Genomic DNA, 24,733 nt, shown 5'->3' with positions numbered 1-24,733 from the left:
GGAGTGAAACAAAACATCCTGTTTCAGCAAAACCTGTTCTGTATTTATCTTTTAAAAGCCTGGATAATTACTTTTGCAGCCTTGCACTAACCACTCTGTCATGTATCCAGCCTTAAAGTATCATTGCTTAAAAGAAAAGAAGTACAAATAGTGTGTGTGCAAACAGTAATTATCTTCCTAAAACTTTCTTCTAATAACAACTACTTGTAGCTAAACTCAGACATAGCTAACACTTTATTGTCCCAGACTGTCATGTCTGATATTAGACATAACAAACATGATATAACTCATTCGATTCAACTACTGTTATGGTCTGTTTAGCTGATATAATACGAAGGGGACTGGCTTGTCTCTGCTGTTAGACTACTCACTAAGTCAAAAAAGGAGTGGCTATAAAGTTCAGCTATTGCAGGTAGATTCCTTTAATTTTTTTTTTTTTTTTACTTAAACCTTAGGGCTTTAAGCTTTGACCAACTTGCCTGCTTCATATATACACTTGCTGCTATAGTCGTATGTTATTGAACCAGATCCTGTCTCACACACCCTTTACAGGACTAGAGGTGACTGATTTTTCACCCAGACTGGGGAATGTACATTCCATATTTCCCTCATAGGTTTGGGCTCAGTGGATACAATTAAAACACACCTAGAGGCATTTTTTCCAAGAAGCTGTATGTTACACTTGGGTTTCTATGATTGGCATTCATGAATATTGTTTTTCTTGTATTGTACACTACAAGTATATTTTACTTGGCTCCCCTTTGTTAAGGGATCCATGACATTCGTCTATGAAAAGGTGCCATATGATTTATTGATGAACTTTTGGAATTGATGTATTGGGTGAAAAAAGAATTCATCTCCCACTTCATCTTCCTAATGGACACCTGAAGGGTTTTAGTGAAAAATAACGAGAATGCTCATAATCTCATCGACATCATTTTCATGAAACTGCCTTACATATTTTTATTTGGCGATTCTCAGTTCTGTTTCTGTGCCTAACTTAACTTCTGAAATCATGAACAAGAACTTTCAGTTTGTTCTTTTGTCTTTAGCTAAACGCCATCAGTATGTGGATGTTTGATTAAATGGGTGAATGGCTGAATGCGGTATAAAACACTCAGACTTAATAAAGTACTGTACAAATGCAGTCTGTGTAACATTTAGCATCACGTTCCCCAGCAAAGGTTTGTGAGATTTTAGCGTGACTTGGATGCCTCCTTTGGGAGAAAACGCTTGTTGCTGTGTAGGACACAACGAGTACATTCTGGAAACAGCTGCATTTCCTTGAGCTTTGTACAACCTGATCACTGATTCAAAGATCGTTTGCTGCTACATTGAAGATTGCGTCAGCAGTTAAACGAGTCTTTTCATTGAACACAGGGAACATTTCCAAGTCATCAGAGGAATTTGGAACTTCTTGTCTCAATCAAATTTGTGTCACAGGCTGTTGCGGTTTGGCTGACAATAATAATAGTGCCACTGACATCAGCAGAGCGTCAGATTGTACCGTTCCTCGTGTTTGACACAGAACTTGTTAGATGTATCTGAAGGAAGAGACGGCATGTACAATTTTACCATTAGGATTATTCTGCTCACCTGTGTCAGTTTAGTTAGGTTGATATTTTTGACCTAGAAATGTATATATCAAATGTTAGCAGTTTTATCAGTGCTATCAGATCTATGAGGTTTTAAAATAAAAATAAAAAAAATACTTGTGACATTACAATGACTTATGACATTACACTAACTCCCTGTAGCTCTTTAAAATACTGTTGTTAGTTTATGAGTCACTGAACAGCTTAGCAGCACAATACACTGAGACCACTCAGGTCTTCTGGTTCTGGTACTGGTTCTGGTTCTGGTCTGCTTTGCGTCTCCAGAACCAGAGCCAAACAAGGAGAAGCAGCATTCAGCTTCTATGCACCACAGATTTGGAACAAACTTCCAGAAAATTGTAAAATAACCAAAACACTGAGTTCCTTTAAATCTAGACTAAGACCCCATGTCCCCCTTACTCATTATTTTAATGCGCAATGACTGCACTTTGCATTGTAATGTTTCAAGCGTTAATTTTTTTTATTGTTTTCTGATGTAAAGCACTTTGAACAGCTTTGTTGCTGAAATGTGCTTTGCAAATGAACTTTGATTGAAAATTTGCTTTCTGTAAAAGTTAAAATTGATCAAAATAAAAACAAAAAACACAAGTAATAAAAACAGTTTCCCTCATTTTACTCGTTAAATATATTAAAAAAAGAAAACTCATTTAAGAATCAAATATAAGCATAAAATGAGATCAAATTTTGGAAACGGTTATTAAAAAATAGTATACGTGTAGATTTCAAATTAGCCTACAAAAGTCTAGCATCTCGTCTGCGATCTAATCAGAATAAAAATTTTTCTACAATGTTATTTCATCTTTCAAATAGACATTCGTTAAGTTAAAACATCCGGGCATCTGTAGCTCCGTATTTGGAGGCAAATCCACATCCAATTTGCCCGTCAACTGTAACACCATGTTTCATCTCACAATAATGTGATATGGAGAGAATGGCACGACTTTGAGTTGACACTCACTGTTCAAAAATGCATCCCACCCCTCTCAATGTGCGTGCTTATCAATACCAACTGCATCTCACGAATGAAACTTGTAAAACCAGTTTTATTTTTTTGTGTTTTTTGTGGAGGGCAGGCCTCTGCGTCACTGAACAATTACCTATAATCAGACTCCCACGCTTGTGTTAAGCAATGTCCTTACTTGACAGTTTCCTCTCTAAGGATTGTGTTGATAAAGCCATAACAGCTGAGAAAATACTGACTATGCATGACTGACTTTGCAATGTTTGTAATGTACATCCGGTTTGCAATGGACGTCTAAAAATAACCACTAAAGTACAGTAAATGGGCTTGACGGTCATAATAACTTGCACTTTAGATTTTTAAAAATTGGAACTCAGTTTGCAGGTTTGAATACATTTAAATTGTTCTCTAATCCCCACAAGCTCAAAATTATACATGACATTGACAAAGAGCTGTGTAAAGTTTGCAGAAGGAGTCAATGTGAGACTTTAAATCCCAGGACACTAAAATGTGGAACATTTGTGCAGAACGCTGCTGTTTCACTTAGAAGAAGAAATTCAGAAAAATTCTTATTGATTGGAAGGGTCTATTGAGAGCAGTCTGTCTAAACTAATCAGCAAAAATTTGTTTAATTAATAGTATTATTAGCTAATGGTAAAACAATTTGCAAATTGGTCAAGTATATTTCATTTAGGCAACATTTGTTTGCTTCTAGTCGGTGTCTGCAGTGTGTCTCCTTTTTTTTTCCATGTTTGGGTGGAATTCACACGCTCACAGAGTTTACCCCTCCCTTTATTCTCTACAGATAATGTTCCAAATCATTGCAATACTGAATTGTTATCTTGCAGCAAATATGTAAATAAAGACTACATGGTGGAACAGTTGGTAGCACTGTTGCCTTGCCGTAAAAAAGTCCTGGGTTTGAAGTCTTTCTCCTTAGACTTTGCATGTTCTTTCTGTGTGTACGGGGGTTCTCTCTGGGTACTCCCACTTCCTCTCACAGTGTACGAACATGACTGTCAGCTTAATTGGTCTCTCTAAATTTTCAAACTAGGTAACATACAGTAGGTCTATAAACAAAAACATAATTGAAAAAAAATCCTAATTTAAAATATTATGTTTATATATGTTTAATGTTTTAAGATCCAGATCAAAGCAGTTTATTGGTGCACCAAAAGTGGATTCTGTAATAAACTATAATAGAAATGATCAGTTTTAATCATTTTTTTGGAAGTATTGGTATATTTCACAAATTGCCATCAATCCTGCAAAATTACATCCATATGTTAAATACTTCTCAAAAATAGCATACCTATGGTGTCATCAGGTATGTAAATATGCATAAGAAAACTTTACATACCTAAAAAAAAAGTCAAATAAATTAAAGGTGTTTGGTGCTCCTCAGTTAACACAAACTCCTTCACCTTAGATCTCGGTGTACTGTAACATTCGGAAACATTTCACACGAGCCAAACTACTTACATACCTCAATCTTCTTTTGTCAGATGGGTGAGTCTGTGTATTTTGCAAAGTGAAACTGTGAAAATGGCACACAACTGCGTGAAGGGGAGTGTCATGTTGTGGCTTGTTTTTGGTACTGCATGACCTAAAAGCCTTAGCAACAATCAGGGAAAACCAGCTCCCTCTCTTAATGTATCCAATAAATTTCTGGCCAAGGGAGGAGCTAAGCTCTATATAATGGGAGGAAGCCTCTGGAGCAGCACATTGCATTGTTTCGAGACAGACAAACAGACACATGGAAGGTGAGATTCGTCTGGGAAAAAAAGCTGTCACTCTATTTCTCTTTTAATTATGTTTTCAATCTGCATTTATGGTGGTTATTAACTGACTTCTGTGGTTTTTGTTGCAGTCTTTGGCATTCAGCAGGTCAACCTGGAGCTGGCTGAAAATCAGCAGCGACACAGGACGAATGGCTTCAGAAACTCTAAAGAACTGGTGGTGCGAAGAGGGGCCCCATTTAATATCAGCGTCAAGCTAAAGGGTCGACCCTTCAACCCGCAGACGGATTCTCTGAGGATTAAAGTTACACTAGGTATTACTAGACTTATATTATAGACTGTGAGTGATTGGCACAAATCTGCTTTTGCAACAAGTTGGTAAAAACATAAAAAAAAAAAAAAATCTTTCAGTGCTTTTATTTATTATTATTTTTTACCTTTTCTTCCTCAGGTCGTCTTTACGCAGTGATGCCAGTCACTTTCTCCGAAAAGCACCCATCCACCCGCTGGAATGCCTACATCAACCCAAGCACCATGAACCTCCAGGAACTCTCCGTCACCGTCTCCTCTCCTGCTTCTGCCCCGGTGGGATGCTACAAATTTCAGCTGTATGTGTTCACTCAAGATGGCCAGAAGAGTTTTGTGGTGGGAGATTTCATCCTGCTCTGCAACCCTTGGTGCTCTGGTGAGTAGAGGTCAAAAGAATTGCTGCGTTCAGAGTTTATTTCGGTTTAGTTTTTTCTTTTTGTAAAAGACTAAATATTTTTCTGGTGTTGATGTTGCAGTTGGAGAAGGTCAGTCAAAACAGAACTTGCAATTTTTTTTTATAGATATGTCTTTCGGAATAAGTCTTTGAAGGTGGTTTCCAATCAGCCATTAACTTTTATTTTATTATTGAATCAGAGTTCTAATTAAAAATATATATTAGCTTTTTGAAATGAATAAAATTAGTAATTTCAAAGACAAGCACAGATCATTATGAGTCTTAAAAGCTTACTCATATTTATTCTTAATAAAAAATATGCCTTAATAAACCAAATTGACTTTTAGTATGTCCAGATATAATGTTTATCCAATCTATTAAGTATAGAGATGTATCCTTTGTTAAACACATCGCAATCATTTGTATTCTGACTCATTCCCCTGATAAAAATATGAATACCAATAACTTTTCAAAATGTTAATATACATAACTGCAGTTACTTGCTTGTTTTTCTAATGTTACATACAACTTATTTCCACAACACATACATTTTGGTGCAACATTTAGTTAGTATTCTGCCCAGTTACACTTTTCAAAACTTACATGTTACTTTATTATCATTTGGACAAATGCTCAGCACCAGAAGTCAGACCTAATAGGGCCAGACGTACCCTTCCAGCTGAACTATTAGATATTGCAGTGCTCTAATGAAAAGTTTTCTGTTTTTCAGAGGATGCCGTTTATATTCCATTTGAGGACCAGAGGGAGGAATATGTCCTGAGTGACTCTGGATTGCTCTTTATGGGGACCCCGAACAACCTTGTCTCAAGACCCTGGTCCTTTGATCTGGTATGAAAGCTATTCCCACCTAACAGAACATATTTATAACAGATTTTGTGCAAACTCAGAACTGGAATGCCTTTCACTAGAGCTTGTGTTAACAAGCTGCAACATTCAGGAGCCTATAAAGTATAATTTTTTAATGCTTTCCCCCTCCCCACCACTTCTCTGCACAGTATGAGCCTGGGGTTTTGGAAGCTTGTCTGGATCTGCTCAAAGTCAGCCCCCAGCATCAACAAAACAGAAAGAAGGACAACATGAACAGATCCAACCCTGTCTACATCAGCCGCGTTGTTTCTGCCATGGTGAGTGTAAACAGACCTCAGAAACAGCACGCCAAAAAGTATAAAACAGGAACAAATCCCATCCAAACAGTGTTCCTTCCCACACCTCTGAGGGCATAATTTGCATAATAAAATCAGGTGTGTGCAGAACTGAGACATTGTGCTTCTTGTAAAGAGTCACATGTCTTGGCAAGATCTCAGCTCAAAAGCGTCATAAGACACAGCACACTGTAATTATGGCTTTCTCTCAGGGTAGTCATTAACTTAGAACATTCTGCATGTCGTTTCCACATTTGCTCATCACTTTCAGGGGTTGGCAATAAAACTTGTCTTGTGTTTTGACTTTAGATTAACTCTGAGGATGATTGCGGTGTGCTGAAAGGGAATTGGACTGGTGACTTCAAACAGGGTGTCAGTCCCTCAAAGTGGACAGGAAGTGGGGACATCTTGAGACTGTGGGTCAAGTCTGGTTACAGCCCAGTCAAGTATGGACAGTGCTGGGTGTTTGCAGCAGTCATGTGCACAGGTAATTATACCCAGTTGATTAAAAAAAAGGACCTTCACATATGCTGTCTTTGGACAAGAATGTTAAATATTTTTGCCTGTCGGTAAACGTTTATGTTTTTATTACATCTTTCAGTCATGAGAGTTCTCGGCATTCCTTCCCGTGTCATCACAAACTTCAACTCCGCTCACGACACCAACGCCAACCTGGTGATTGAAGAGTACTACAGCGAAACAGGACAGAAGCTGAACCGCAGCAATGACAGCATATGGTCAGTTGTGATCAACATCTGGATATGAGTAGGAGTCCTTGCTTATCATTCTAGATTTTTTTAATTAACCACCATATTGTTGGACTTTTTGAATAGGAACTTTCATGTGTGGGTGGAGTGCTGGATGAGGCGCAGTGATCTTGAGCCAAAGATGGATGGCTGGCAGGTTCTTGATCCAACCCCACAGGAGAGGAGTGGAGGTGTGTGAGAAGTTTTGCTTTGTATTTATTTTATTTTTTTTATTTTTTTTCTGTGTTAAGGCTTTTTGAACTTTTACTTGAACTTTTCTTATTTATCTTCCCTGTGTAGGAGTGTTTTGCTGTGGACCAGCTCCAGTCAAAGGGATCAGGAATCAGCGTACAGACCTGATTTATGACATCCCATTTGTCTATGCTGCAGTAAACGCTGATGTGCACACAATCATCTTGTCAAGTCATGACCAGGTGGTCGGCTTCAGCAAAGACACCGAGAGAATCGGATCCCTAATCTGCACTAAAGCCATCGGCTATCCTAGAGTGCAGAACATCACAGGAGACTACAAATGGATAAAAAGTAGGAATCCCAAACAAAACATTCAAGTACATTTCCACCGAAGCTAATCTTGTGAAACAGAATGATTCTTATCTACCTCTTTATTGCACTCTTTTACAAAACAGGTCCTACGTCAACACTTTCATCACAAAGCTCCACAATATCAGATGACTCAACACTGCGCAGAGGTACATTGTAATTCTAGAGATTTCATTAGAGCTTAAAGTTAATTCTTTGAGGAAAACATCTCAATTCACACTGGTTTTCTTCATTTTTTTAGCTACTGCATCCAAGGGAGTGATTGTCTTCTTGACACTGGCTAAACATCCTGTTGCTGGGGAACCAATCGTCTGCCTGGTGAAAATTATGAACAAGCAGAAAATACCAAAGATGATGAAAGTGCATTTGAATGCTCAGGCAAAAGAGTACAACCACAGCCCCTCCGAAACCTTCTGGGAAAAACACGGTGTCATACAGCTGGCACCAATGGAAGGTAAATAGTCTGCTGGTCCCATCTACACATTTTGTCGTCACAAAAAGAAAAATGTGTCTATTGGCCCCTAAAATTCTATTAATATTTAAGTTTCATAGTCAAAGTTGTAAAAATAAAATTAAAGGGAAAAAAAAGATTAAAGTAGTTTTTTACTGAAGAAAAGCTCCACTTCACAGCTCATCGTAAAGCTCTAAATTTGCTTCATATTTCCCTTGTGAACAGTATCAAAATCTGATTATCGCTGCATGTTGTTCCACATTATGCGAACCACGTTTCTAATCTGTCGTGGATACATTTGCTGGTTATTTTTACACACCCTCATAATTTCTTTGGCTTCTCCCTGTTTCCAGTTAAAGTCATCGAGGAGCATATCCTTCCAACGCAGTATGAACACGTTGTGGGAGATGACCTCATCAACCTGGCAGTTGTCCTGGAGGACATGGCCACCAGTGAACGGGTGCTTGCCTCCGAGGAGTTCAACATCGCCACCTCAGGCCTCACTATCCAGGTACTTATAATGTTCCCATCAAACACTTTGGCTTTTCAAAACCCTGAAGTTGCAGGGTACATTTTTGGTGAATTTTCTGGGTTTACCTACGGTTTATTTTCATGCAGGTCACAGAGGAAAATTCCATTGTGTCAAACAAAGAGCTCACTGCCTCCGTGACTTTCACCAACCCGTTTTCTCACCCAGTCAGTGGATTATTGACTGTGGCTGGGGCCGGGCTAATTGGTGGCAAAGAGCAATTCAGGTAGGATTCTGGTTTTGTTATTGTAATGACTTGGTCATATGGTGAATGCTTAACCTCACATGCTTGGCAGTACATTATAATTTTAACAAAAGAGAGAATGTCGCACAAAGGAGTGTCACTGATAACTACATTACAGAATTGCGTGTCAATTCTGAAGGAATGTGGGTGTGACTAATGTCTGAAAGAAGTCATAGAGAACAATATGCCAAAAATAAAAGATCCAAGCATTATAATCTTCTGGTTTTAAACGTTTCCAAGCCATGTATTTAATACGGTGTTTCTTGTCTTTTTGCAGGATGCCCTCACTTCGTCCAGGAGGAAAAGCAACCCAGTCCATAACTTTAAACCCGAGCATGGCAGGTGTAAAGATGCTTCAAGCCAGTCTGTCGCTTTCAGAAACAAACATCACAATCAGAAGCTTCAAGATGATCTCTGTAAACAGTATTTAACTTGTGCAAAACTTCCCACTTGTTTGTGTATTATAGGGAATGAATATGATGTAAATATTATTTATTTGACTATTTATTTTTATTTTTTTTGCTATTTATGTATTTGTGGAATGTTAATAATGATGTGTGAAAAATTATTTTAGACTTACAACTTTGAAGTGAGATTTTTGTAACATTTGATGCAGTTGAATAAATAAATTTTATGAAATATATGGAACATGTATTGTATTTATTCTGAAAAACATACACTAAAAGAGTACTGGTAGTTACCCTGTTGTAACTCATTTTTTGCCCTAAAGAGGGAGACATTTCCTAAATGACTAAACTGGTCATAAGGTACAGGGTCAGTAATGCTTGTAATCTGCATTGCAACAATAAACATTTGCTGTTGTGACCTTTACCATCTTGATACCGATTGCTAACCTTTCTAGAACATTATCATAAAAGTTTTTTCTTGTTATAAAAAAGAATAATGCTGACATTTAAAATGCAGAATGTTAAAATGTTTCCAGTCTGCTAGAAAACTTTAAGCCAAAGCAGGATATCATACAAATCTATAAAATCCTGAATGTTATTTAGTAATACTTTTTGTGCAACCCATCTGGTAATGAAACACGTTATAGTTAAAAATCTGAATTTCATAATTATTATTTTGAAAAAAAACAGTCACATCCTCGTCACAGCAATTCCCATCAGTCACACGCAGGGCGGCATTTACAATGACTATTTATAGGAGAAAGGAGTGTTAAATAACATGGCTCAGTTACAAAAATGATAAATGATTGATTTATCAATGTATTACACCAAATCAGAGTTTCTGTACAACTCCTGCTGAGAGGACTTCTGTAATCGTTTATATTTGTGATTTAATAAAAAAAAACATTTTTATTTGCTACATATTAGCATTTTGATTGTGGAGGAAAGGACTGTTAAACTATTTGGGAACTATCCATCAAGCAACAGATACAATTATCTATTCAATTAGGCTTTATTTGAACACAGTGGCATAGAGGAAATTGCTTTTGCAGATTTAATAGAGAGAATGAAAAATCTCAGGAGCCATTTTGTGTTGTGTAGGAACATTTAAAAATGAACATGTTTAATTGTATTAGAAATTAAACGCTGAAACCACACATTTACATGTATTACAGAAAATATGAAACTTTTTAATCACCATTTCTGGTTTTTCTCAGAATTACTGTAAAATAACAAAATGCCAGATTCATGAGTGATATTTATTTATTTATTTATTTATTGCAAAGTTTGTTTCCATGTTTTTGCACCATGTTCATCTCTCGAACACACTAATTTTATTTTGGATTTTGAAATAACTTTAATTTTAATTTTGAACAACTTTGATAATTTTTTTTTTCATTTGAAAAATACTCAATTTTACACAGAGCATGCAAATATCTTATTTTAACTGTATATACAAATACATCTAGTAAAAGTGGAATTTTTCATGCCAGTCATCTCAGAACATGAAACAGCCATTTTACAAATAGAATAAAATATCTCAAGCTTCAATTATTTTTTGTACTATTTTAGTGATTACAAGTACAGAAGACCCAAAATGCTGCATCTTAGAATATTAGAATATTGCATCAGACAAATTAAAACCGGATGTTTAAATATGAATGCTAAAATGCATAGATACAAAACACTGTGAGCAATCAGTGTCTTCAGAAATTACCTTTGGTGGTTTACCATCCTTTTGAAGGTTGTCAATGACCGTCTGTCTTCTGGACATCCATCTGGTCAGCAGTCCTCCCCATGATGGTGTATTTGCCCAAAGTTAGACTTTAAGGGACTTTAATTAGTTGATTAGGGTGTGATGCCACTCTTTTCCAATAATGTCCGTTTTCACAGTATTCTAATTTTCTGAGATAGTGAAATTTGAGTTTTCATTATCAGGAAGTCATAATCACCAAAAGTACAAGATGATTCTATGTAATATGAACTTCACTTTCTGAGATGACTGGCATGAGATATTGCACTTTTATTCAATATTGTATTTTTCTCAGATGTACTTGTATTTTGAATGGCGTTAAACATATTGTGCTTTGAACGTAATTGGAATAGACTGAGTTGTTCAGTTGTCAGTCAGAACTATGAAAACTAGAACAAAGCTGTGATTAATGCATCTCTACTTTGCATAAATTTAATAAAAAATGTAATTTACACCATCATCGATTATTTTTCTATACCCTTATTGTTTTGTTTATCCCTTTATAGAGCAGTTTTGTGTAAAAAAGATGAAATTCCAACTCTATGATCCCCCAAAATGCAATTAATTTATTTTTTTAAATCATTTCTACTTAAATTGTCAGAAGAAATGGACAATAAGGCATTATATACAAACCATGACTAAGCTCGCAGGCTTTGTAATCAGCACATGCACAACCATAGCCATAACAGTTTATCTACAGGTTAATGGGAAATTAAAGCAGAAAGGAAATCAATTTACAACCCAAAATCAAATGTAAGTTTTCAAGCACCAGTCTAAAACACAGCATCTGCATGGCAACATCTTACAAGACGTTTTTACAAGAACATAGCTGTAGCCTTAATAAATGATTTTGTTTACACACACGCACAAACTGTCATACTAACTTACTGTGTTGTAAATTTAAACCCATAATAAATAACCATCATTCTGGTGACAAATCACAGACCATGTCTAAATATAAGAAAAACTATGATTTAACATGACATGACATGAATTAACATCAATTTTAGTGGAAGTAAGCAGTTGTGTATTGCATAAAGTTTTCTTGGTCTAAAAATAGTATTGTCCAGAGGAATGATTTCTCCACATAGCAGTAAAAGCTTGAAGAATCTAAACATTTCATCTGTGTTGATTCTAACATTGAGTTCATGAAACAGAAAGTCAGAATTTGCATTCAGTGCAACAATTGGGACACAAATCCAAGAACTTGAGATGAAGTCAAAAAAAAGAACAAAAAAAGTTGCTTTTCATATTTTGTTTAATACTTGCAGTACTAACCATAGTTCCCTGGGATTAGTTAAGCTTTGGTCCCTTTTTTTCTTCCACACAGTTTGATTGAAGCCCTTTTGACTTCATGTCTGCGTCCTTTTATGCACTATGCTTCAAACTCTTTACTCTTCCACACGCCTGATGTTAATGTCTCTGCTGCGGTGCTCAGCAATATTGACTCCACATTAGTCCCAACAGGCTGGTTCACAAATGCACTCAGAAATTAAAGAGCACAGATGTTGGTAGCTGCTGCCCTCTAGAGGTAGTCCATCTCCAGTGCATGGCTCAAAGCCTCCAGATCTGCCCGACAAGACACCCTCCAGAACGGCATGTTCTTCTATTTACACAAACAAAACAGATTATTAGTATGTAAAAATATAGCAGATGTCTCTTAGTAGTAAGTGATACTTCTGCAAATGCAGAGTAGTTGTTAAATATATAATATAGGTAGGGTAGGCCTTTGGACCAGTTGGAAACATGCTGTCTGTCTGATATCAATTCCTTATAACATTCTGACATCTTAGTGTTAATATAAGAATCAGTCACAACAGCTTTGCAAATAGAGATTCTCATAGTGTACCAGATTTTATGAGGACCATTTTTCAGCAGTCAGCCATAAAACAACAGACTGGATTATATATACCTTTTTGGCTACGGTCTCCTCTTCGGCTCCATCTCCTATTACCACGTAGACCGCTCTGCGACCAAACCTCTGAGATACACGCTCAAAGCAGCTCTCCTTTCCTTTAAAGAGGGAACATACATATATGTATCAAATAACAAAACTGAATTTTTGGATAAACCAAAACAAAAAAGAAACAAATTTAGACTTAAAATATAGACGGTGTTACATCAACACATCTGTCTTGTCTTAGGGCAGTGGTTCCCAGTCTCTTTTCCTGAGGGTGGTGGGGGATGGAGTGGGGCTCTTAGGAGAAATATGCTTCAGGATAATTTTTTATGTCTTCAGAACTACGCTTCCTTTGAGAAGCAGGTTCTGTGTAAACGCAATAAAACAAGGCCTAATTTCCTCCCAGATCATGTTACAAATTAATGCAAAAAGTTGCTTACGTGACATAATTTTATAACTTTTAACTTTCCTTTCTGCAGTGTTTGACTCAGGATGCACTATCTGTCATTCACTATGATTCACTATTTGCTCTGTGCTCTCAACCATTATAACCAGATATCTATGTCATCTCAGTGTGCTGCAAATTTTAATATGCTAACAGTCTTTTTGGCATCGAAGCGCAGGCACTCCCAGAGCTTTCCAGGACCCCACTTAGGGATGCTGCCTCCCCCCATGTTGGGAATCACTGCCTTAGGACATTGTTCTGCTCCCAAAGGTTTTCCTCACCTGTCTTTGTTGCACTGTAAATGTTCTCTATTGGGAAGGCTGAGCCAAGACCGTAGAGTAACACCTTGGAGAGAGCAGGGATAAGCTGGGTGGTGGTCACCAACACATTCACACAGTTAGGTCTGGGGAAAGAATGGTGGCAATATTATAAAATGTCACATTTAGCAGTGATTCCTTTCATATTGTAAGATTTATAAAATCAAAAAACATCCTCCATTGGTGGAGCAGGAAAGGCTAACCTGGAGTTGATTAGAGCCAGGGCTTTTAGTGCTTGAGTCAGCCACAGGTCAGTGAGGACTTCCATCTCTCTCCTCAGCTGTAACCATTCCTCTCGCTTGGGACTGCCCAGCAGACCTGAAAAACACGTCCAGTACAGCTTGAAACACATCTCCACATATATATAGATATAGATATATATATCTATATATATCTATATCTATATATATAGATATCTATATATATATATAGATATATATATATGTAATTTTCCTTCTAGGCACTTAAAACTGAATTGTCAATGTAAAATGTTAGAAAAAGACTCAAGCAACAAATGTTTTTGATAAAAAGGTACATTGCTAAGCCTTCTGAAAAAATTTAAATCACGTCAAGTATTTTTCTGCTCTGCATTGTTTCCAGAAATATCCAAGGGTTACTTTTAAGCTCTACTATAATGACCACAGTGAATCTAATTACACAGTTCATGTTATTAGTAATCTTCTTTTCATAGTGGGTCTGCAAATCTTACTTAATATATTAAATTGTGTTGATCTTTCCCTTTTTAGCGTGTTGGAAAATCAAACACCAGGTATTTTTGAAGGTAATTTAAATAACTACAACAGGTGCAAATACATGCTCACAAAGGTATCAAACAAAATGAGAGCATGACGGACCTCCAACATTATTTTTGTAAGTGTTGTAGATCTCCTTGACTCTGCGGTATCGGAAGGCCAGTTTCCTCATCCAGTCCACCCCTCCATGGACTCCTGACCCCAGGCACAAAGATCCTGCTCCTGCCGGGCTCTGGAAGCCATCCGACCCAAAGTTGTAAGTGCTGCAGATTTTCAATAAAGGAAACCATCAGATCATCAAAAAAACAAACAAACAAACAAACAAACAAAAAATATATATATTTTAGTTCACACAATCCAACTTGTTTCACTTTTATCAGTTTGTTAAGGTGAGTCCCTTTGTCATTCATCAATTTTAAGGAAGTATACATTATAAAGTAACCGAACATCTGTCAGGGTCAAGAGGTTACCTTTAAAACTGAAACGAGACCATCAATGAAAGTTTGTCAGAAAAAATATTATATGCACTAAGTATTAAAATCATGAAATAAAAAAATGGCCTTATTTAATCAATAAAAAAAAAAATCTCATTGTTTTTGTATGTGTGATTAAACTGAAATAACTTTTTATGTACAGCACCTCAAGTCGACATTTGTTGTGAATTGGCGCTGTATAAATAAATTGAATTATTTTGCTTAGTCTTTTTTTTTTCAAATTACTCACAAAAGTGCCCTGAAGTATTTACACATGTTTACGTTGTTTAAAGTAAGAGATATTTTGATGAGATTTTAAAGCGTTGGATAATCATGTGACATACTTTACTGCTAAGGAAGTACAACAAAAAAGTCACGGACAAGCTTGCAAATTTGAATAAACATATTTCTTATCTCATATTTCATATCTCTTACACACCTATTCCTCGCTTCATCTCCTTTGTTGTTTTTTCACCTGGTGTATTAAAATTTAGAGGGGAAATCTGGTTCACATGCCACAAAGAAACTGGCTGTGTCCCACATCGAATCTCTTCAGGAACACAAAAGAAATTTTACCTCAGGTCCTGTCCATTGTCATCTGATGCCACGTCATCAATATGAACCTGGTCACATTCCTGGGAAATAACAACGAGAGCAGACATGTCAGGAGATCCATTTCACAGTGTGACACGTCAAAGTTAAACAAACGTTATCGTGGCAAAATGATGGTATATCTTTGTAGTAATCTGAAGGAAACTAAGCACAACCATTTAAACAGACATTAAAATCCATAGTACAACCAATCAGTGTCTGTGTTAAAACCAGTCCATTACTTTCCATTTTTAGCAAAACTGCCTTCATCACTATGAGAAAAAAAATAAAAAACAAGCACTGCACAACGAATATCATATAACAAAGGCATATGAGAGCAAATGTCTGCAAAAAAAAAGATTTTTTATGATTCTGTCCAGAGTCCAACTTAAAAGATCACAAAACCATCTATCTTTCACTTTGTGAAACTCTGCATACCTTGATTTTTCTGAAAGCTACACAATATACAGAATCCATGAATAGGTTGTAATTGTTATGAAGTGACCCAGGACAGAAAGGCTCTCCTATCACATTTCAGTCACCCAGACAGAGACACTACCTCATCCTCCTTACATTATTGCAGGTCTTGGTTCTCACTGGCTAGTCGCCATATCTCACTCAGGTGGCTTTATCAGAAAAGTGACTGGTGACCATTAAACGTAAATGAGCACTTCAGTTCTGAATATGAACTAAGACTTAGAGAAAAAAAACAAATCTTAGTTCTTGATTAAAAGGACAATAGTAGCTGTAGCTACTATTGTAAAACAAACAAAAAAAAAGTTTTATTGTTTTGGGCTTAAGACTTGTCTTTGTTTTTCAGGATTACTATAATCATTATAGTTAGTTTTTTTTTTGTTTGTCTTCTATAATTTCTAGTTACAAATAAATACACATCTTTTTAGTAGACGTTGATGCAGCCTGAATAATGTTGCACTTTTCAAAATTGTATTTGTGAAAAACTCTGAGCTACTCTGAGCTAGTCTATTAAATCACATTTTAAAAAGAATACAATAAAGTGCATGAGATGTCAAAATTATACAATATTTAAAGTTTCTGAATACTTTGGGGAAGATATTTTACCAATTTCTAATTCATAACAGAAATTCAGATTTTTATTGTCATTCTTTATCAAACAGTGAACTATACACATGTGACACCTGCGGCACTGTTGACACAAGTAAGTATATAATTGGATAATTGCCTCACTTGACAGCAGGAGCTGCTAGCCAGCTCCAAAGTACTGCTCAGGAGATTTACTCAGCTCCAACTACAAAAGAAGGAATGAAAACTGGGTTTGGAAATGGCTTTGTTGGCTCCTTTCACTCCTCCACATTGCTTCTCCTCGTTTGACTAATTTTCCTCCTTGGATGCCCAGACACACACCTGTAATTATGACGCAAAGTGTTCTTGTTCCCTTTGTCTGAGTCCCTCTTTAATCTTTTCCCTTTTGTCAGAACAAGGGAGAGGAATGTGATGAAAAAAACATGTAGTGTTGAGTCTTTAGCATGTCCTAAAACACAGTTTTTTTTATTTTGCTTGAGTCATTGCTTTTAGAAGCTGTGTTAATGCTTAGTTGCCTATATTAAATTAGTTGAACTTTAAGAAAATCTATTAAGTGTATTTGTGGCTTTTTTCTAGCGCACTGGAACATTTTTGACAGTTAAAAAACTGTGAGATCTGCACTGAACCTAATTTGAGGGTGGATCAGAAAGATTTTTGACTCAAGAAGGCCAGGCGATTGCTACTTAGTTGACTTCGGATGAGAAAAAAAAATCTGCAACTTTCTCAGTTTAGGCTTGTTCTTCATCTGTTTCTGATTTGCTTAAATTTTAGAACTCACCTCCAGGTCATTGAAAAAGAGTCTTGAGTCAGCTAGATTGAAGATCATTTCTTCCATCCACAAACCCAGAGACACTGCCTTTGATGAGTCCTGTTCAACAGACAAAAGGGGGGAAATTAATACTCCTGATATATAATCCTTCTATAAATCTTAGCATAATCTCATTGGGAAGACAAAAATCTCTTTCTTAAACCAAAATGATACTTTTTGTGTCACAATACATAGCATATGTTGCCTAAAAGAAATGTCTCATGGTGAGCTTTATTTATGTATTTATGTCTTGAAATATGCTTTGTAAAGAAAATAAAATTGGGATTCGGAAACTACAAACATGCTTTCACCTTCTTTACAAAGATAATAACAAAATAAGGATTTCAAATAAGCAGTTTACAAATTTTTAAATTATGTAAATAAGGCGAAAAAAATCATAACTTGACTGTGAGGTTGTTTGTCTAAGATATGTAAATAAACGTTCGGTTAAACTGAATTAGCAAACAGCATTACTCCCGCCATCATGTCAGTGCAGCTGCCTGTCTTTCTATTAACTTCCTGCTCATCAACTACACTGACAAACAGGTTTCAGGGGGAGAGAAGTGAGAATATTTTACTGTCAGTCATACTGTCTGCCAAACCTTTTCATTACTGTTGATTTTCCGCCTGAGTTTTGTCTAGCAGACAGACAGTTTGTTTTCTCTCGTCTCTGCTGGAACGCTTTCTCTGTCCATTAAAGAGTTTTAATCTACTAAGTAAACATCAGATTAAAAGTTACAAAACAAGAAAAAGGTGTTAGTTCTGACTTTTCTATGAAAATCTATGTAATTGAAAATGGAACATGTTTTACAGGCATAAACAGGGATTTTTCTAGTCTTGCCCACAGTAGGTACAACTCTAATGTAATGACAAAGGCAAAATGTAAATGTACAGTGAGGTAAAAATAACCATTAGATGTGTCTTGTTGTATCAATGCTATATATTTCTAATGGGGTATTAGACCTGCCTGCAACAATCCATGTCATATACACATAGAATAAGTCCATAAATTAAGAAAGGCACCACAAAGTGGATTGACAAAGAGAGTAAGTGCTGAACACTCAAAAATAAAAAGTAATGAAAGGCATGAAAAGACAAGGAAATTGCTGGAATTTCTCGGTATTGAGACGGCAATCCTGGCCCCTGTCAGTGCCATTTAACATAAACTAGTTAAGCCCCAGTTGTTAGCAAAGATTCTTACCAGGTTATCACTCAACATATTTTAGATATAAACTTCTGAAAGGTCTGGTGGTTACTATTTGGCAACAAGCCAAATATTTAAAAAACTTCCATTCACCATAAACCAGCTACGAACAGGTGCTCCTCACATGACGACTTACTTACAGACATCAAACTAAAATGAAAAGAGTTGCTCAAGAGCCAAGAACGACTTTCAGTGAGACTAAGACCTAGAAAAACAGGTCGAGCTTTCCGATGAAACAATAAGTAATTCAGTTGACTGCCGTGACCTTTACACCTGTTAACTGCACAAGAGTTTGTTGCAAAAAAAAAGCATGTTGAAGCTTGATTAAAGTTTGCTGCGGGACATTTGGAAAAGCCACTTTGGAGGAGGAATTGTGCTGCACTTCAAAACTTCCATATCAACAGTGAAGTTTGCTGGTTTGAGTGCCGTAGTGTAGGGCTGTTTCACAGCACAGTAAACAGGACGGCCTTGTAAAATTGAAGGATGAATTCAGAGGTGGCCAGATAACTGAAGATGAAACAAGATGTGCAAATTCACATTTGCCGAGAAAGTAGACAGATTTGCCACTTATATCCCCTGCTATATCATCGGAAGTAAAAACAATAAAAAAGTGGATCTAATAACGTAGAGCAGTTAAGGTCACATCAGTTTACTTTGTCATATGATAAAACAGCTTCAAAAATGTTTGAACATCTGCCCTCTCATCCACCATCCTCATTTTGTTTGGTTTCCAGACTGATAAGAATAAAAAGGCTGGTGTGACAAAACACCAGCTTCAGTTATTAGATTAATAAGCAAACAATTAATCTCCTATCCACAGAGACATATAAATCATAATACAGAATCTCTCTGCATGGATGTGCTGTAATTCTATACTGCAAAAGCAGGTGTGTTAAGTTATGTGTGCCACATTGTTTTGCTGGCAGCCCTGGCAGCAGGACAAGCCAGAAGGGAGAAGTGTCAGCCAAAGGTAAGCATCTCATTAAAGTATTTAGAGTGACAAGCCGGAGCTTTTTTCTGGTTTACAATTACAAGCCACAAGTAGGGTAAAAAGATGACACGAATAGGGCAATTACAACACCCCCCCCTCAGAAATGAGTGCAATATAGAACAAGAGGGTGAAAAAAAGTTCAACAGGATCAATATTGAGACAGAGGAAGTTTTAGAAGAGGAAGAGGTCAAATGTTTAACAAATGTTTTTTAATGTTCGGATGAGAATTAAAATCATAATCTGTAATCGTCTAATTCTTCAAACAGGGTCTGCTACCCGAAGTCAGAATTGTTTTTCTTTTCATATATCATCATCATCGTCATCGTCATATATTTACTCCAGACACATAAAAGGTCCATAGTAAAAAGGATAAAACAAGTAATTCATGTTAAAACAAGGAAAGATACAAAAATCCCCTCACTTCTCACCTTAACTCTTATGCAAGTAGTTTGCCGATATGAAAGACAGCTGGGAGACTTGAATTCACATAGTGGAGGACAGGATGGGGTGTTGTATGATGAATGAGATAATAGATGAGATGATATTAAAGGTTCTCCAGTAACGTTTGGCTCAACAAAAACTGCTGAAAACAGGCATCTTTCAGCCTGCCTCCCACGTATTTCCAAGAACAGGTCCCAGTTTTACCTTGAAAACCAACCATTTGTTCTCAAAATCTATTCACACTTATTCAGTCAGTGAAGTCATGAATAAGCAGAAACTGTATAAACTGAGCAAAATTAATTAAACATGAGATTGCTGTAAGATTAGAATGAATTCTGTGTTAATTATCGTTTTACAAGGTTTTATGAAGCCTCAGAGAACTGGACTGTTTTCTCTGCTGTCACTCATTTAATTCCTCCGCTGCATGTCTGAGTTTTGATGTCAGAATCTGTCCAACCGAGCTCCCCTGGATCCAGCAGTGGGGTGTTTGTGTGGTGGGAGGAATTTTTGGCACATGAGTCACATTTCAACACATCCGCAAGGCCCAACTAGCACTTTGCTTCTTCCTCACTCTGCCTCTCCAGACCCTTGCCGGGACAGAGCAGAAAAGAAAAAGAAACATCGGCACACAAGGCCTGCCAGGGAGCTTAAATGATCTGCAACGCTGCTCTCAAACTCCCATCAGCCTTGTGTCAACCCGCAGGGGGACCGTGAGAATTCAAAACACGCCGCCTTTGCCAAAAACAAGAAATGCACCACTGTCCGCCCCTTGTCAGCTGCCGGTCTCTTATGTAAAGGTCCTGCTGGCTGTCAATCACGCCGCGGGCTGTCAGGGTAGCCAAACAACCCCGCTGCATTATAAAAAGAAACAAGAGGGCAGAAGGCATAACATGGCCAGTGTGTGAAAATGTTCAGAGATGAGACCTGAAGGTTATGGACTTCAACCTTTGTTCAAATAAGCAGGTGACTAGAGAGACAAAGGGAGTATTTCGCAAAGTTGAACTCTGTGTTTACCGTGAAGAGTCTAAGCAAACAAACTGTCTGCTTGCTATAATCGCCTACTGTGGGGCTGGGATTTGTCACAGAGCATGGCTCTTATGCTAATGAAGGGTAGTCCTACCTTGCCAAACCGTGAGGAGAAGGTTCCAGTGAGGAGCGAATGGAAAATGATGATGGTTTCATCCAGATCCCAGATAAACACACGCTGCAGTGAAATAACAGATAAGTTAGCTGCATGACAGTTTATGTGTTCATGAAAGGGAGAAAGATAAATATTGTTTTTGAGAAATGCCAATAGTTTTGCTGTACAAGAGGGTGTTTACCTCTATATCAGAGTCAAGAGGGGGAGCAGGTTCAATAACTCTTTTTCTTCCTCTCAACTTGCTGTCGGATCCCCTCCGTCCTGGGATTCCCTCTTCTTTACCCGGTGTTGGTGGACTGGGTGGTGGATTGTAATCTGCTAAATGAAAATAACCTTAAAATCTGTAAGACTTTTTACACTTATTCCATATTTTTTCTAACGGTTAGAATCTAATTAGTAGCCACATAAATATTATTTGTTTTTACGTATTACAATTCTAACTTAGTTTTTTTATAATGCTGTCTGACAGAAAGCATTGATTTTTCCAGCAATTTTTTAAAAGACTATAGAGTGACATGACGACCTATCCAGAAAATGTTTTCTGAGCATTTTCTGTCATGATATAGCCACAAACTATAATGTATTTTATTGGTATATTATGTTAGAGCAACACCACACAATATACATAGAAATGAATCCTCCTTAGTCCGTGAATAATGGTTCAATTAGCATACATACTTTTACAACACAATGTTGTAAAAGTCCCAGAGAAAAAAATTCCCCAAAACTAACATGAATTACTTGCTTTTTCACAAGCAAAATCAGGATATTCTGCAATTATACTTATATTCCATTTCATATGGCAAGGACTTTTTTGATTTTTCAAGAGCAATTTACAATTCACACAAAAAATTAAGTACATTTTGTCCTTCTAACCATCTCTGTGCTGATGATATTACTCAGTTAAGTACAACAATTAAACTATTATCTCTATTTAAATGAATAACCAACATTCAACACTGTTGTAGTAAAATAACATGCATACACTCCTGCACAGTGCCAACCTGCAATCAAACAACACATCGGTGCACTGAGCTGAACTGTTCAGCATGGCCTCTGAAACATTTGAATTAGTTCTGACCCTGCTTGAAATCAACATGTTTTTCTTGTTTTGACTGATTTTGGTTTAATTAGATGATTCATTTTTAAAGTCAGTTACCTTTTATTGCAGAGTTTCATGTTAAGTAACTGTGCATTTTGGCTACATTAAGGATGTTTTTGATGTGCCTTTATGTTTTCAAGTTGGCTTGTCTTTACTTTTGCATTTTTCTGAAGCAATTGGTGGATCTTACCACTGACAAGTGTAATATCAATGTTTGTTCTTATTTTTGTTGTTGGTCTGAAAAACTAGTTCACAGAAGAATAAATCAAGAAAGCAAAAAGAGGCAAAGACTTAGATCTTGAGAAGAAAATGACTCTTTACCTGTATGTGACTCTGGGCTGTGATTGGGCATCATAACCGGGTGCTCTGGGTGTTGATAGGCTAAAGGAGCTGTAATTGCTGCAGGACTGATGTTGCTGCTGGTTATGTAGGGACTGTTGTAGTGATGTGAATTATAATAGGGAGAGTACTGGCTCTGACTGTAGCTGGAATATGCAGAAAATTCCTGACAATGGAAACAAGAATTTTAATCGGTTACATCAGGTTGTAGAAAAAGGGTAAATGTTAACAATTAGTAGGTCAATAATTATTAATAAGACTATTATGTCTTCAGTAGCACAGGAACTTCTTTAAATATAAACTTTCTTAAGGTAAATTACTCACTTGTTGGGTTGAGTTGAATGGGGTTGAACTTGAGATTGCATGAGTACCTTGAAAAATTCCAGATGAAATACCAGCACCTAAGAAGAAAATAAATTATATAAAATGGAAAAAGTGAAAGTTTCTGTTAATATGAAACAATTATAAACATAAAGGTATGGGTGATGCACTGGTAGTGTTTATTTGCTTTCCAACTTATGTAGACGAATAAGGCTGTGCTGTAACTGTCCTGCATCTGATCTGTGTAGCTGTGTGCAGGAGGAAGTAGCTCTTGTTCTTTCCTTGGTGACAGCTCAGAGCTGCAGGAGCTTAGTCTGGGATTTATGACTGACATGGCAATACAGGTGGGAAAGTCTACAGCTCCTGCACTTCTTACTGCTGTGGGAATTTTCAAATAAGATCAAGCTAAGACAGGAATGCCTTCCTCCAAGCAATCTCCCCTCACCTCCAACATCCTGTTGAGTCTATTGTACTGTTTGTCAGGTTATTAACTTTTCTTATCTCCAGCCAACACCCTGTACAACATCTTTACCTTTATTTTTTTTTTACCCAGTCTGTTTAGCATGTGGCTGACTGTTCCAAACTTGCATAGAAACTAATTTGAATAAATACTGGAAATGGGCCACTTTGAAACACATGAGCTATTGACACAAAACAGGTAGAAAAGAGCACTGTGTTGGGCATGTCATATGATGCAAACAAACTTCCCCGAAAATTCTAATCTGACCAACAGTTCAAAAGGTTGACCTCATAGTATTTATTCAAAAAGTACCTTTGTATGAGTGCAATTTCTCACTGAGGTTCAAGTTCAATGACTAGTAACTACTATACTGAATACTGCCTTAGTAGTAATATATACAAGCACCACCAAATTTCAAGATATGATAATCTTGAAATTTAGACTTGCAGGTATTTGGTCTGAAAACAAAAAGTTGGAAATAAACTGAACACATAGCTTCCAATGCCATTTAGTTAAGTCATGCAATGTAAATTGCATCAGTCCAGACTGAGGCATTTCAAAAAACAGCAGGAATGTGAAACTCATCCAGATGTTTGAAAAAGTTCTCAAAGGGGCAATATCAATCAAGTAGCAATGTTACCTTCAGTTATAATGAAAATCTCGTAAATGTCAAAAATAGCTTAAAATAAATTTGAATTTGGATTGTGGCCATATCTTACGCCTTGAAATTAGCCTCTGTCTCTTTAAGAAGTTCCAACCCTTTCTGACACAATCCTCAGCACATCATCACAATAATGCTTCTCCATAATGCCGTTTACATCCATTCTTAGGAGTATTGGACTGAGAAATAGTTTATATGATAAGTTTAAAGAGCCTAGCATGGACAGCCGAAGTCGAGCAGTCGAAGAGTGGTTGTATGGTTGTGGGATGTTTGTTTTCACACACACCCTTCCAAGGGCTACAAGACACACTGTAGCATCACGATCTTTTGTCACATGCTAAAAATTAGCTTCAGTGCTAAGTTTAGCTAACGTATAGTCAACAACATCTGGATAATCAAGAGCACGTTGACTAACATGGACTTACGCCATTCAGTATGGTAAAATTAGTGTATAAGCTAAAATTAGCCAAAATGATAATGTTAGCCTAAATGCTATCAGTGGCATGTGGGGTATCGCTAGCATGTTGTCTTACATTGACTTACTCCATTCCGCATACTAAACATGGCTAATAAATAAGAAAAATAGCTAAAAGCTTTTTTATTAGGGAAAAAGGCTAATGCTAACTAGTGAGGGACAGTGAAATGCTATGTGCTAATGTTAATGCACTGCCTTGCGCAGCCCAATAAAAACGTTGGGTTTACTTGTGAGCTGGGGTCTGTAATTAAAGTTAATTAGTGGGGGACAGATCGAGATTGGACACTACATCTACAGGTCAGGTTGTATGTTTTAGGCCTTATCTAAACTCTAGAGCAGGGGTCCCCAAACTACGGCCCGCGGGCCGGATCCGGCCC

General features: G+C 36.9%; 2 protein-coding genes across 5 annotated transcripts in view; one reads left to right on the top strand and one right to left on the bottom strand.

Annotated features, from left to right (window-relative positions):
- The first annotated feature begins 4,233 nt into the window (after positions 1-4,233).
- Positions 4,234-9,356, top strand: tgm5l (transglutaminase 5, like). Its single transcript, XM_007569610.2, has 14 exons — positions 4,234-4,340; positions 4,448-4,630; positions 4,768-5,001; positions 5,750-5,868; positions 6,036-6,164; positions 6,492-6,669; positions 6,784-6,919; positions 7,016-7,119; positions 7,229-7,471; positions 7,576-7,638; positions 7,731-7,943; positions 8,294-8,451; positions 8,559-8,695; positions 8,991-9,356. Exons 1-14 carry the CDS (start codon positions 4,334-4,336, stop codon positions 9,142-9,144), a joined length of 2,058 nt encoding a protein of 685 aa, XP_007569672.1. The 5' UTR covers positions 4,234-4,333; the 3' UTR covers positions 9,145-9,356.
- Positions 9,357-11,414: 2,058 nt separating this feature from the next.
- Positions 11,415-24,733, bottom strand: part of eya2 (EYA transcriptional coactivator and phosphatase 2) — a 30,088-nt gene continuing 16,769 nt past the window's right edge. For 3 of the 4 annotated variants that reach the window (XM_007569606.2, XM_007569607.2, XM_007569608.2), the window contains exons 5-15: positions 22,764-22,840; positions 22,422-22,605; positions 21,180-21,316; positions 20,978-21,061; positions 17,192-17,281; positions 15,337-15,395; positions 14,390-14,550; positions 13,739-13,853; positions 13,500-13,621; positions 12,786-12,886; positions 11,415-12,479 (exon numbers count right to left, since the gene is read on the bottom strand). In XM_007569606.2, coding sequence (XP_007569668.1) covers positions 12,399-12,479; positions 12,786-12,886; positions 13,500-13,621; positions 13,739-13,853; positions 14,390-14,550; positions 15,337-15,395; positions 17,192-17,281; positions 20,978-21,061; positions 21,180-21,316; positions 22,422-22,605; positions 22,764-22,840 — 1,211 coding nt within the window. In that variant the 3' untranslated portion in view covers positions 11,415-12,398. The remainder of the gene's footprint in view (positions 12,480-12,785; positions 12,887-13,499; positions 13,622-13,738; positions 13,854-14,389; positions 14,551-15,336; positions 15,396-17,191; positions 17,282-20,977; positions 21,062-21,179; positions 21,317-22,421; positions 22,606-22,763; positions 22,841-24,733) is intronic. The other variant, XM_007569609.2, reaches the window with a different exon arrangement.

This window comes from Poecilia formosa, unplaced genomic scaffold, assembly GCF_000485575.1.
Source record: "Poecilia formosa unplaced genomic scaffold, Poecilia_formosa-5.1.2 Scaffold243, whole genome shotgun sequence".
In the NCBI taxonomy this organism is placed as follows: Eukaryota; Metazoa; Chordata; class Actinopteri; order Cyprinodontiformes; family Poeciliidae; genus Poecilia; species Poecilia formosa.
This window is presented reverse-complemented; position numbering and strand designations above follow the sequence as displayed.

Excerpts from the sequence above, each read along its gene's own strand:
- tgm5l (XM_007569610.2), top strand. Across the intron at positions 4,631-4,767 it reads GAGGATTAAAGTTACACTAG|GTCGTCTTTACGCAGTGATG; the intron begins GTATTACTAGAC and ends TTTCTTCCTCAG. Across the intron at positions 5,869-6,035 it reads GACCCTGGTCCTTTGATCTG|TATGAGCCTGGGGTTTTGGA; the intron begins GTATGAAAGCTA and ends TTCTCTGCACAG.